The sequence below is a fragment of the Mastacembelus armatus genome, chromosome 11, assembly GCF_900324485.2.
Source record: "Mastacembelus armatus chromosome 11, fMasArm1.2, whole genome shotgun sequence".
Classification (NCBI taxonomy): domain Eukaryota; kingdom Metazoa; phylum Chordata; class Actinopteri; order Synbranchiformes; family Mastacembelidae; genus Mastacembelus; species Mastacembelus armatus.
In genome coordinates this window covers 15,761,312-15,772,533 of record NC_046643.1, presented here as the reverse complement: position 1 = coordinate 15,772,533, position 11,222 = coordinate 15,761,312, and the positions used below count along the sequence as shown (strand labels likewise).

Below are 11,222 nucleotides of genomic sequence, written 5' to 3'. Positions count from 1 at the left end.
TTGCAGGACTCCTGGTTATTTCTTGTCAGTGATGACCGGATGAATGTTTAGAATTAATGTCATGCTGCATGAGTTTACGACTGAGCAGACAATTCTAGGGCCTAACAATTTTGAGGAGTACTGTATGTTGGGTCTTCCCTGCTCCATCTTGTGACCCAGATTGTGTAGAGCGTGTCAAAAAATTGTTTTAGTTTATATAGAACTTATTTGTAGTAATTAACACACAGCTAACCCCAGGCAAGTTTGTATTATTACTAAACAATTCACTGTCCAGTTGATAAAATGCAAGAAAATAGTGACACATGGAGTTATTATTCCCTGAAGTCCCCTGTGGGTCCTGTGGTAGTTATGTGTTATCTGCTTCCTCTTTAAAAATCCCGCTGTGGTTCTCATAGTGATTGCAGAAATCACTTTGAGCATGACTTCGTGTGGTTTAGTGCATGGCTGAAATAGCTCAGTGTTTTTTTTGCTGGGATGTCATTACAAAGGTACACCAGTCAATGCAAAACAAACAACTCCACTTTCCTCATTGTCAGTCTCTTTCTGACACACACACACAGTGCACTTACATGACATGTGGCATCAGGTTTTATTAACCAGTCCTGCAGGTTGAATTCATTCAATTCAAAATACAGTAAATATATATCCTGAAAACCCAGTGGTTTAAGCTCGGGTAGTAAAAAAGCACCTTTTTTTGCAATGGTTTCTGGCTTTTGGTCCTTTTCAAACACAACCTTTCACAAAAAAGTCAATTAACTCCGATGACACTGCAACACATGTAACATTTATTTTCTGTACAAAGTACTAGAAGGCTACTGGTCACGTCATGGTGTATAAAAGTAGTGCAGTCATCTTCCATGGATATGTTTTGACTTGTTTGGATTCATTCTGGAGTGCCAGGCTGGTTTAACGTTTGTTTTCAATGTAGCACTGGATGACTCAAGTGCATCCACTAGAACAACTATAATGCTACTTGTTTGCTCATCTCTTGGTAGAAAAAATGATTTATTACTTCATCAAAAGCTAAAAAAAGCTTCGAAAGCAAGTCAAGACTGTGAGGCTTTCTCAGGATTAACTGCCCCACTGAAGCATTACAAGTAGCATGCATGAAAAAACTTCAATGTCAAAAACAAGCCTCATACAAACTTTTATAAAACAAGAATTTTTTTTCCTGGTGTCCAACAGTGGATTTGTCCTATTGGACATACTGTAGCAGCAGCGCTACACAGTAGGCTGCAGTAGCTCCTGTAGCTGACACAAGGTGTCCTTCAGAGTGTGGGCTAGTGTTTCTGCATTAGTCTCCTCACAGCAGTTGAAGGCAGTGATTGAGAAGTGCACGTGGTCGGCTTGGGGGTTGTAACAAATAGCGTAACCATCAGGAACAAGGGGCCCGAAACACATCACACTGTCTGTGTTCGCAGGCACCTGAAGGGACAAGAGGGAAGAGAACACAATGTAATGTACAGAAGAGACGGTTAACCTGTACAGATATAATGCAGATACTGAGAGTGGGTAATGTTTATCCAAATACATTTCATCATAATATCACATATGCAAGAAAACCACATGTAAATGAATCAAACTGATGTTCAAAGTAATAAACTCTGCTCCACTATTAAGCATTCTATTATACAAAACACTTTAAATGTGTCAAAGAAATTATTATTTGGACACCAATATTTGTTAAAACACAACAGATCTGATACAGTTAGTCACCCAAATGATTGAAGGGCAGTAGTGAACCAAATATCTGTAGGTTTAAAACTGCTGTTCAGACAAAACCTTCTGAAGATGTGCCTTTGGACTGGGAAGGACAAGGAATAATCAAACCAATAATCAATACTGAAACTAATCATTACAAAGCTGAAAGATAACAGCATCTAAGTCATCAATCGTACAATTTACATACTATACTTACCAAAACAAAAGTTTGCAATTAGATTTTGCTCAACATGCTGTTGGCACCATACTGATTCAAATCTTTAGATTGTGTTTAAATTGTGCATTATACATTGTAGGTGGAGACATTAAAAAGGGCAGTTTACACAGTAGGTATGTAGCTATTGTAAAAGGGTAATAACATTAAATGTCACTTAGAAAGCCAGAAAAAATAAAACAGCCTATAAAAAGCCAGATGTTCTTCTGATGCAAAGAACATAATTAAATAAAGTAAATCAGGAGCATTTAACCTACTAGTCTTAATTCCAATCATATAAAAAAAAAAAAAGAGGAACATATGGATTGCTGGAAACTCCAAAAATGCATTGAGAGTCACTAAATGGTGTGAGAACATCATATGCTCCCAATCAATGGAAAACCTAAAATTTCTTCTTACATGTTTACAGTTTAATAATGAAGAAAAAAATAGCAGCAAAAATCCCTACGTGCTGTTTGGCTAGAGGACTGTAAATACCATCTCTAACCAACAAAGACCCTCTCTCTCACACACCTGCCCTGTTCGGAGTTTCCAGTGTGTTGCAAGTCCATACGCTGTATCCATAAAGATTTTAGGAATGCTCATTCCTTCTTCGATGGCCTGAAGCTTGAGCCCTAGCAGGTGGCGGTCAATGCCGTGTCCGTTAAGAGCCTGAACATGGCAGAGGAAAAAACAGGAGATAAGTGTTTATCAGTTCAAAACAAACTAAACTGTCAGGCTGATTCTTTTGGTATTTACCAGATCAGTCAGAGCTGTATAGGCATCAACAGCTTCTCTGAACAGTTGCAGTTTTGCCTCCCGCTGCAAACAAAAAAGATGCGCACTGTATTTACAGGGTACACCAAATGAAATAACCTGAAACCGCATTAAATCCGCAGAGATCATGTTTCTCACCGACACAGAAGGATCATCAAAGGCCAGTATGAACATGAGCGTCTGGCTTGTCGGTGAGCGGATATATTCTGTCCTGCCCCCTCGAAACATCCGCTGAGAGGCAATATCACAGGCTGGACACACCTCATTGTGAACTCTGTGAGGAAAAATAAAAGCTTTATTCGAGATATAAACACATGAGCCTTTGAGACATTATGTTATGACATTATACCAACATAAACCATAAAAAATAGAAACATTGTATTTTTTCATAGGATTTGAATGCACTACATATGACAAATGGTTGACAAAGGTGTATTTGTCTTTGAATGTTTGAATTTGAAGTTAGTGTTGATGTCACTGTCACTGACTTGTAGTAGGCGAGCTGCAAGGCGACCTGGATGAAACTGTTTGGACTCATGTTGTACTTCTTGGGAAGGTCCTTGCCAAACCTCTTGAAGTTGAAAACGTTGACGTCCAGGTCATTGATCAGTCTGCACAAATCAAATTAGCCTGTTAATAGGTGTTCCCAAAGTCAAGAATTAACCACCATGCTCGCAGTTTGTGCTGTCTTTTCTTTTACATAGTATCATACCACAATTCATTGACTTTCAGATATTTTGGACAGGTCTCAAATCTGTAAGAAACAGCTTTATTCTTTATTCAGGTGCTGGCATCTGAATGATTTAAGAGCACGTTGAAATCACACAGTAGCTTATGAAAACCACTGTGTTTAAGTTGCAGTCAGGAAAATGATGCAAAAAGGTTTTTTGTCAAGGTTACAGTCAAAGAAGATAAATGTGTTTACAGTCCTGTTAAGCCAAGTTCACTTAAGGTTTGTTAGATTTCAAAAGCAAACATCCACCCTATGCTGAGCACGTTCACACTCGAATACAATACACTAAGAGAGAAAACTGGGCTCTTACATGTCGAGGTTCTGCTTCGCAAGCTCAATGTCCCTTTTGATTTCTCGGTCTATGTTAAAATAAAGCTTCTTGGGCATCGGTAGAGGGATGAGTGGAGCTCTCTGTGGGTTAGGGTTGTCACTGTGGTCAAGAAAACAAATTCATTGCACAGGGACATGCATGGCGTACACCATAAATCCAGCCAGTTTCAGCTTTTATTCGATTATATCGATCCATTTTGACTAAGTGTTGTAGGTTGCTTCACTAAAGATGGAATCGTTATGTGTTTTGGTTGCCTGTCTGTACAGCTGACCTGTGATGACTCATTTAACTGTGCCCTGTGGCTCCTTTCAGTGTTTTTGTTAGAGAAAAATGTTAAGTCACTTTGGACAAAAGCCAATCTTCCAATTATAGTTATGGATAAACTGAAAATGAAATATATTGTCTAATCTAAAACAGAGCATGAGCACATTAAGACATCCACATTCTGGTGGATTGAGATAAATATATTAAAAAAATAAAAAATATAAATGCTGTTATCTTTTCAATTTAAATCAGATAAATGACGTAAGCTCCAGGCTAAGTGTGGGTGTGTCAGGGACCATCTCTTATTTAAGCCTTTGACTCACCAGTACTGCAGGATATGATGCAGCAGTGTTGCTATGGGTGGACCCTCAATTGTGGCTGCTTCATACAGAAGTCCCCAGGAGCCGTCCTCACCCACCACAAACTGCTCAAACCGGCACAGGCAGGAGTTAGTCTAACAGCTGCGAAAGTGTTCCTGGTCATATACAGATATTCCAGCTGCTCACCTGCAGCGTCTTGTCAAACCAGCGGTTGCCGCTGTTGGAGAATGTCCCACCTCCGTGCAGAATCTGAGCTGCTTTACGGCTCGCATACCTGTCAGTCAAAATTGCAACAAACTCATCAGCAGGAATTAACTCCACTGTTTAACAAAACTACCAAACATTTGATGGTTCCAGCTTCTCCAGTGTGAGCATTCACCACTTTTATCAGTCTTGCATTGGACTAAACTGAATATATTTGGGTTTTTAACTGCTGGTTGAACATAAGAAGTCTGTCGAAGACATCACTCTGGGCTCTGGGATTGTATTGGTAATTCTGCACTATGTTTTATAGATCAAATAAGTGATTGATAAGTAAAAAAATAACCAAAAGATAAATCGATAATGGAAATAGTCATTAGTTAGCTGCAGCCCCATTCAAATCTAACCGTATACCATTTTGTAGGTACAAAGCTGCTGTAAAGTTAGAATGGCATTTCAAAACGGAGGAAATGACAACTGTACAGGTGCCACGATGATATCTGATGATATTAGCCCACATATTTAGCCAACACAGAACTGCCTGTGTGTGGGTTATGAGACGTTTGCAGATAACAAAGGAGTGGGTATTGTGTGTGCGTGTTTGTGCATACTTCTCATCTGATATCCTCATGACTGGAGAATCCAGACACAAGGAGAAAAGTCCCGTCTCTATCAGCCGCACTGATTCCTTGTTTAGTTTGTCTGAGTCACACACAAAAGAGCATGGAAACAGACAGAGAGACAATAAAAACAAACACTGAGCATTAACAATGTCAAGGTAGAATACAGTGCTGTATCTCCTTCACAAGACTGTCAAAGACAATCGAAGCATACAAGCTTTGACTGTTAAGGACATTTGTCGTACTTGCAAGTCTGGATTTGTTTTGGTCCCATCTCCACCTAAAGCAGGATTTATACATAATAATTTGATATATTGTATACCATATACAATATAAGTCTCAGACTGACTTCAGGGTTTCAGTTCATGTAAGTATGGTACCAAAACACTTCAGACATATAATAGTTGCTTAAGATTAATTAATTAGTAATTAATCCAACTCAGTGATCAATATGTCGGCTTTCTATTTTTTCTCTGCTGGCCATGCATTTTTTGCAAATATGGTGGTAATTGTGTTTAATTATTTTGTCTTGTTTCATATTTTACATTCTGCTTGTTATTCTACTTCTTATTGATGTTGTTGTTATTATTATTAATAGTAGTGAGAGAAGACCAACAAGTGTTCTGAAAACTCTCCCTTGTGGTGCGTTTAAAGAAAATACAGCATTGTAGATTTGAAAGGGAGCTGCTGAAAGTTCATAAGTTCACAAACTGCGCCGCTGGAAATATCAAACTCAGAAGATGTGGTCAGAATTAATAAAATGTGTAATGTTCTTTTTGTATTAAGAATCTTTTTACAAAAAAACATCCGCAAACGTTTTCCTGCAGTTTGATTATAATAGTGCACTGAAATCCAATAAAAATCACTTAGATGGTAAAACATGTAGAAAATGATTGGCTGTAAATGCTTTCTAGTGACTAATGGATTAAAACATGAAAAACCATCAATATTCTACTACACTAAAACAGTATTTACATCATATGTAGATTCACAATAGATGCAACATACACTCATTTGACAGGAGTGCATGCAATCTACCTCTAAGCAGGCGGTTGTAGGCCTCTCCCCAGGTGTGACGGTGCTCGCTGGTCAGGATCCCCATTGGCTCCTTATCTGTCTTCCAGGACTGAGACCTGATCCTCATCAGTTGGCTGTGGATCTGCCCCTCCGTCAACTGAGAGCCATCGCTATTGTAAACCTCCAGCTGGAAGAACTAGTAGGAAGACATCAGGAGACCACGATCAGCAGATGAGCAGATGAAGCTTTTTCTGTCCACACTGTCTAATCTGGACATAAACATTGTGTTTAGCTATTCTCTGTCTTTTCAAGCTACAGGGTGTGTTGTGTGTGCAGTAACCATATTTATACTGGCTTCTTTATTCCTGGAGCATTTCACAATCACCGCCCACAACAATAATTACAGGGAAGCTGCTAACACAAAAATGAATACTGGAATAAATCTGTTGGGTTTGAGCTGAAACAATGAGTCTATTTATTAATGACTTAATTCTTTTTGGTAAAACTCTGGCCAAAGAACTTCTAATGAGGTCATAAGCATCTTATGTTTATATGGTTTGGCACATTCCTAAATTGGTTTATGCTTTAAAACCCTCCCAGAGAGGCAGCAAAGTAAAAAAAAAAAACAAAACACTATAGGTGTGACTGAACAGGTCCTGACATGAGTGCTGTCATGGAACTGTAGTCCCATACAGCTGATAAATGATGCTGAATCAACAACAAGAGAGAACAACCAAACTATATATACAAAACCACAAATCTGTCAGCGTCATCTGCTGGCACATCCTACCTGGTAGTTCCTGACCACTGTGATGTGTGTTGGTGAGCGTCGGGAGCGGCCGTAGTGGGCGATGCTGTCGTGTTTGGGGCCAGGGATCCTGCAGGAGGAGAAGAGGAGCGGGTAGAGCTCCATGCACAGAGGCTTTCCTCGCATGTACTCCATTGGTATCTGGCCACTGACAGACACAGAGAGGAGGCAGAGATTTTACGTGAATCAAAAGGAGCAGCTGGCTGCTATTAAAACGTTTTCACTCACTGGTTCATATAAATACAAGGATAAGTACAGTTTGTGTTAATTTATAATAGGAAGAAGGAAAAGATGCACAATTTGCTATTACAGTAGACAAAACAGTAAATATTGCCCTGTATATAAGCTGCACTTAAATATGTGAAGAAATATACCTAGTTACATTTAATCACTGTTTGTGTACATGTGGAGGAAGGAACTGTTCAGATGTTTGGGCGTAAAAGGTGAATTACAACATTTTAAACAATTCTTTAGGAACTCAGCCACAGAATACTTTATTTTAGCCTGTTTGGTATCCGGGTGGGTGGGGTTTACACTTTCAGATAACAATGATAGCATAAATCTGCTGATACAATAACCTTTAACAGGATGAAACGGTCTGAGGCTAAGAGTTTCCCCAACAGTTTCAGTGCTGCCGGCTTCAAATAGACACTGCCACAGACTGGGTGGTCAAATAAATTTAGACACAGATTAACTTCACACAGCAAAGGAATATGAGGTGGTGCCAGCCGGGTTAAAGGCTGGAGCACGAAAATAGAAGCAAGTAAAAGCAACAGTGAGACAAGAGAATAAAAAGACTGCAGAGGATTACTGCAGCATTTAAACAACGGCTGATCACAGTTTTGAGCTGTGTAACCATTTTATAATCAATAATCAGCTCTAATGATTATAGCAGATTATTGATGTTTCTAATGCTCTAATATTTATACTTTTACTCCACTATCACACTGAAGGAAACACTGTAGTTTAGTTACTTTTTCCATATTTTGCAGATTTTTTTTCACACATGAAATGAGCTTTCAAAACCTTTGTATTGTAGTACTTTTATTTTTACTGCATTAAAGCAACTGAACTCTTCTAGCAAAGTTAAAGCAATAAAAGGATGAAGTGCTATAATAACATGTAGTCGTTTTCATGTGGCTCCAGCTCAGGTACACATGTGTAAGACTTACGTGTTGATTTTGGCCTTAAAGTCCAGGACTGCTGCTATCAGTTTAGATGCAAACCTACATGGAGACAAACACTTTGTGGTCAGTATTTTATTTATGTAACACAGTCAGTCAGATTCTAAATATGTGTGAACACTTCAACTTCCCTGATGTCTCGTTTAACATTTAAAAATATATACTTAAAAAGAAACAATCCACTCAAAACTTCTTTTTCTACCAGAACAGCAAATCCAGATTAAACAAGTAACCACCAAGTGAGCAAAGGACTGTTTAGGCGTTTTGTCAGTAGGGAAGTGTGCTATGAAAATATCACTTCATTGCTTCCACAGACAAAATTAAAGTTTCCATTTAACCAGCTACTGGTGGCTCCTCTGCCGCGTCTCTGCCGGTTGGTTGTTAGTGTATTATGTCAGGGTAGACTCACACCAGCTGGCTCCTCCAGTCGTTATAATCTCTCCTGGGCAGAGAGATGGCAGGGTTCGAGTGGACAGGCAGCGGCTGTCTGCTCTCCAAGAACGCCCACTGCACCCACCGGTCTGAGATCTGCAGGATCGACATCACGCACAAACACATACACACAAAGAGAGGATATGACGATTATCCAAGCAGCAGAACTGGACGGTGGCAGGCTGGTCGCTTTGAACTGGTTGGAACAAAACCCTGTGATAATGTGAGGTCCTGGAAAGTCTCAGGTTGTTTGTTTGCTCGTTAACTAAATATCTCAAAGACAAGTTAAACACTTCAGTGAGATTAAGTGGAAGGTTCAGCCTTGAACCACGAACAATTTGAGCCTTATTTTTCACATATTTTTTCACATAAGTTTAAAGTAAATAAATCCTTAATATTTTTGCTTTAAAGTATCAATATCAAGACTAATACATTAGTGACAAAACATTCCAGCTCTGAATTTAAAAGTTTCATTATTTCCCTGTTCTAAATAACAAAACCAGCCTAAAAAATATAATTTTCATTGTTTTGTGTCCAAGTTCATTCTCTTGCAAAAGGCCAAAAACAACAGTTTTGTTTAGGAGGCCTATTTAATTATGTATTACATTCACCAAACACACTACAGTAGTGCTGTCCACCCTTTAAAAACACTTTCTACCATCTGTCACGTTTCACACACAGACCCAGTTCTTGGTGTGCCTGGCTCTCCTCTCCAGCCCCTCCTGCAGCTGTGCACCCAGGCCGCCGGGCCTGCTGAACTCATGCACCATCCTGCGGGTGTGGTTGAGCTCCTCGGGGGGCAGCAGGGGCTCCAGGGCCCGCAGATAGTTCTGCAGGGTCTGGGCAAGAGGGGGCACTGGCTGAGAGGGCACAGAGGAAAAGAAACACGGCTCCTGTTTCAGGGAAACCTGCAAAAGAGAGAAAGAAGCTTACGAATCTCTGCAAAATGAAGGAAATGAGTTGGTGCAAGGCGCTTACAGGCAAAGTGAGAGCACGACAAAGTCATAAAAAGGTTTAAAGGCTGATTTTAGTCTGGCTACAGTAAATCTGCACGCCAGAACACTGCAACGACTTCCCTAAGGCGTATCAAAATAGGAAGTGTTGAAGATACGAGTGTGGAAACTCGATCCTCTGCCTCGTCGTTTAACTACACTATTTTTTACGGACACGGACTGAAAGTCCATCTGTCCAAAAAAAAAAAAAAAAAAACCCCAACTCACCCGAAACAGCCATGACCTGCAGGTTCCTGCTTGAATTTTCCTCAAAATCATGTTTCCTCGAATCACAAATCCACTCCGTGTTGCATCTGCGTGACAAAACCCAGCTTTGTGTTTATTTTCTGATAACTTCTGCACAGTCTCCACAGAGTCAGATCACTATAACGAAGCCCAGCCCTCCTCCTACTTCTTCTCCATTGTGGATATAGACAAGCGTCCTCATCGCTCGATAGATCCTAGTTTGAAAACATCTGTCTATGGGGTACAGGCAAAGATCTTCGTCTTCCTTCGTCTGCGAGCATGCAAACATTCACGTACTGCACTGCACTGAAGCAACATGCAAGCCAGCACACGTGTTGACGTAAAAATGTTTCCGTAAACAGCTACGTGACCCGATGTTTTGTGTGTAATACCGCGTCTGTCCGCACGGTGTCACTGTTACACCTGTCGCTGATCGCTATGACGCTGATGTATGAAGAAATAAGCTCTAACCACAATTATAATCATCATAACTCAGAGGCAGAGACCCTAAAATATAGATTATAGATCAAAACACTTCCGATTTTGTAGATTGTAGCACAAACTTTTCAATGAATGATTAAGTTTGTCATACGAAAACATGATTGTTTTATTATTTAAGCATAATCTTTTAAATGGGATGTCTTTCATATATCTATTGTGACCCCGTAAAACTGTTTCTTATTGGATACATTACGCAGTAATAAAATTGAACAAGACTAAGGGAAACAAAGGAGTAACATTTTACAGCGTAGAAGTTAGAGCCCATTAAATGTTGGTTTATTTGACCTATTTTAGAGGCCTGAGGAATAGAGAAAAGATCAGAGGAAACTCTGGTATAATAGATGCAATATTGTGTAAGTACGTGTTTTCTACGCTCCAATCCTGTTAAACGTCTCATGACCCTGTGGGTTTGTCTCATGACCCAGTGCAGGGATACTGACCCCATGTAATATATGGTGACGCCTTCCCTACTGTGTCAGCTTGGGGTCAAGGGGCTTTGAAAGAAACACCCTGACCCCATTGTCGCTGGGATATAATAGAAACAATGATAGATTATTTTAAAAATGCATGAAGGTTTGAGTTAAGTCATTAAACAAATGTGTAGTAGACACACATTAATTGATAATGCAACAATAAACATTTATTATTATGTTATTGTTATTAATATATGATACTCACAGGTGTGCTCAACTTTGTGGATTTGTTTTTTATATATAATTTAAACAGCTGGTCATGTAGTGGGCTTCACAGTTCATCTCCCCCTCAAAAATATATTTTTGGACATGCTTTCTTCACTGGTTTACTCTCACTTTGAAGAAAAGAAAATGAAATTTAAATAAGAATCATTTTGATATGCTAACATTATGGAAATGCTGAGGATA

At 39.4% G+C, this 11,222-nt stretch overlaps 1 protein-coding gene across 2 annotated transcripts; it reads right to left on the bottom strand.

Moving 5' to 3' along the window:
• Positions 1-703: 703 nt before the first annotated feature.
• Positions 704-10,192, bottom strand: cratb (carnitine O-acetyltransferase b). Of its 2 annotated transcripts, XM_026299845.2 has the most exons (16): positions 10,007-10,192; positions 9,823-9,908; positions 9,286-9,510; positions 8,580-8,698; positions 8,159-8,212; positions 6,969-7,134; positions 6,200-6,374; positions 5,153-5,243; positions 4,527-4,614; positions 4,344-4,444; positions 3,736-3,855; positions 3,181-3,303; positions 2,831-2,966; positions 2,675-2,737; positions 2,450-2,587; positions 704-1,425 (listed from the first exon to the last, which is right to left on the bottom strand). In XM_026299845.2, the coding sequence occupies exons 2-16, from the start codon at positions 9,871-9,873 to the stop codon at positions 1,222-1,224; spliced, it is 1,854 nt and encodes a 617-aa protein (XP_026155630.1). In that variant the 5' UTR covers positions 9,874-9,908; positions 10,007-10,192; the 3' UTR covers positions 704-1,221. The 2 variants fall into 2 exon arrangements, with proteins under 2 accessions (XP_026155630.1, XP_026155629.1); XM_026299844.2 differs by having other exon boundaries at positions 9,823-10,192.
• Between the last annotated feature and the right edge of the window lie 1,030 nt (positions 10,193-11,222).

What these genes read in the sequence shown, in the direction of transcription:
- cratb (XM_026299844.2), bottom strand. Translation starts at nt 9,873, where the DNA reads ATGATTTTGAGGAAAATTCAAGCAGGAACCTGCAGGTCATGGCTGTTT. An exon ending in ATGAGGATATCAGATGAGAA is followed by an intron (nt 4,615 to 5,152) that starts GTATGCACAAAC and finishes TTTGACTGACAG; the next exon opens with GTATGCGAGCCGTAAAGCAG. An exon ending in ATACAGCTCTGACTGATCTG is followed by an intron (nt 2,588 to 2,674) that starts GTAAATACCAAA and finishes TGCCATGTTCAG; the next exon opens with GCTCTTAACGGACACGGCAT.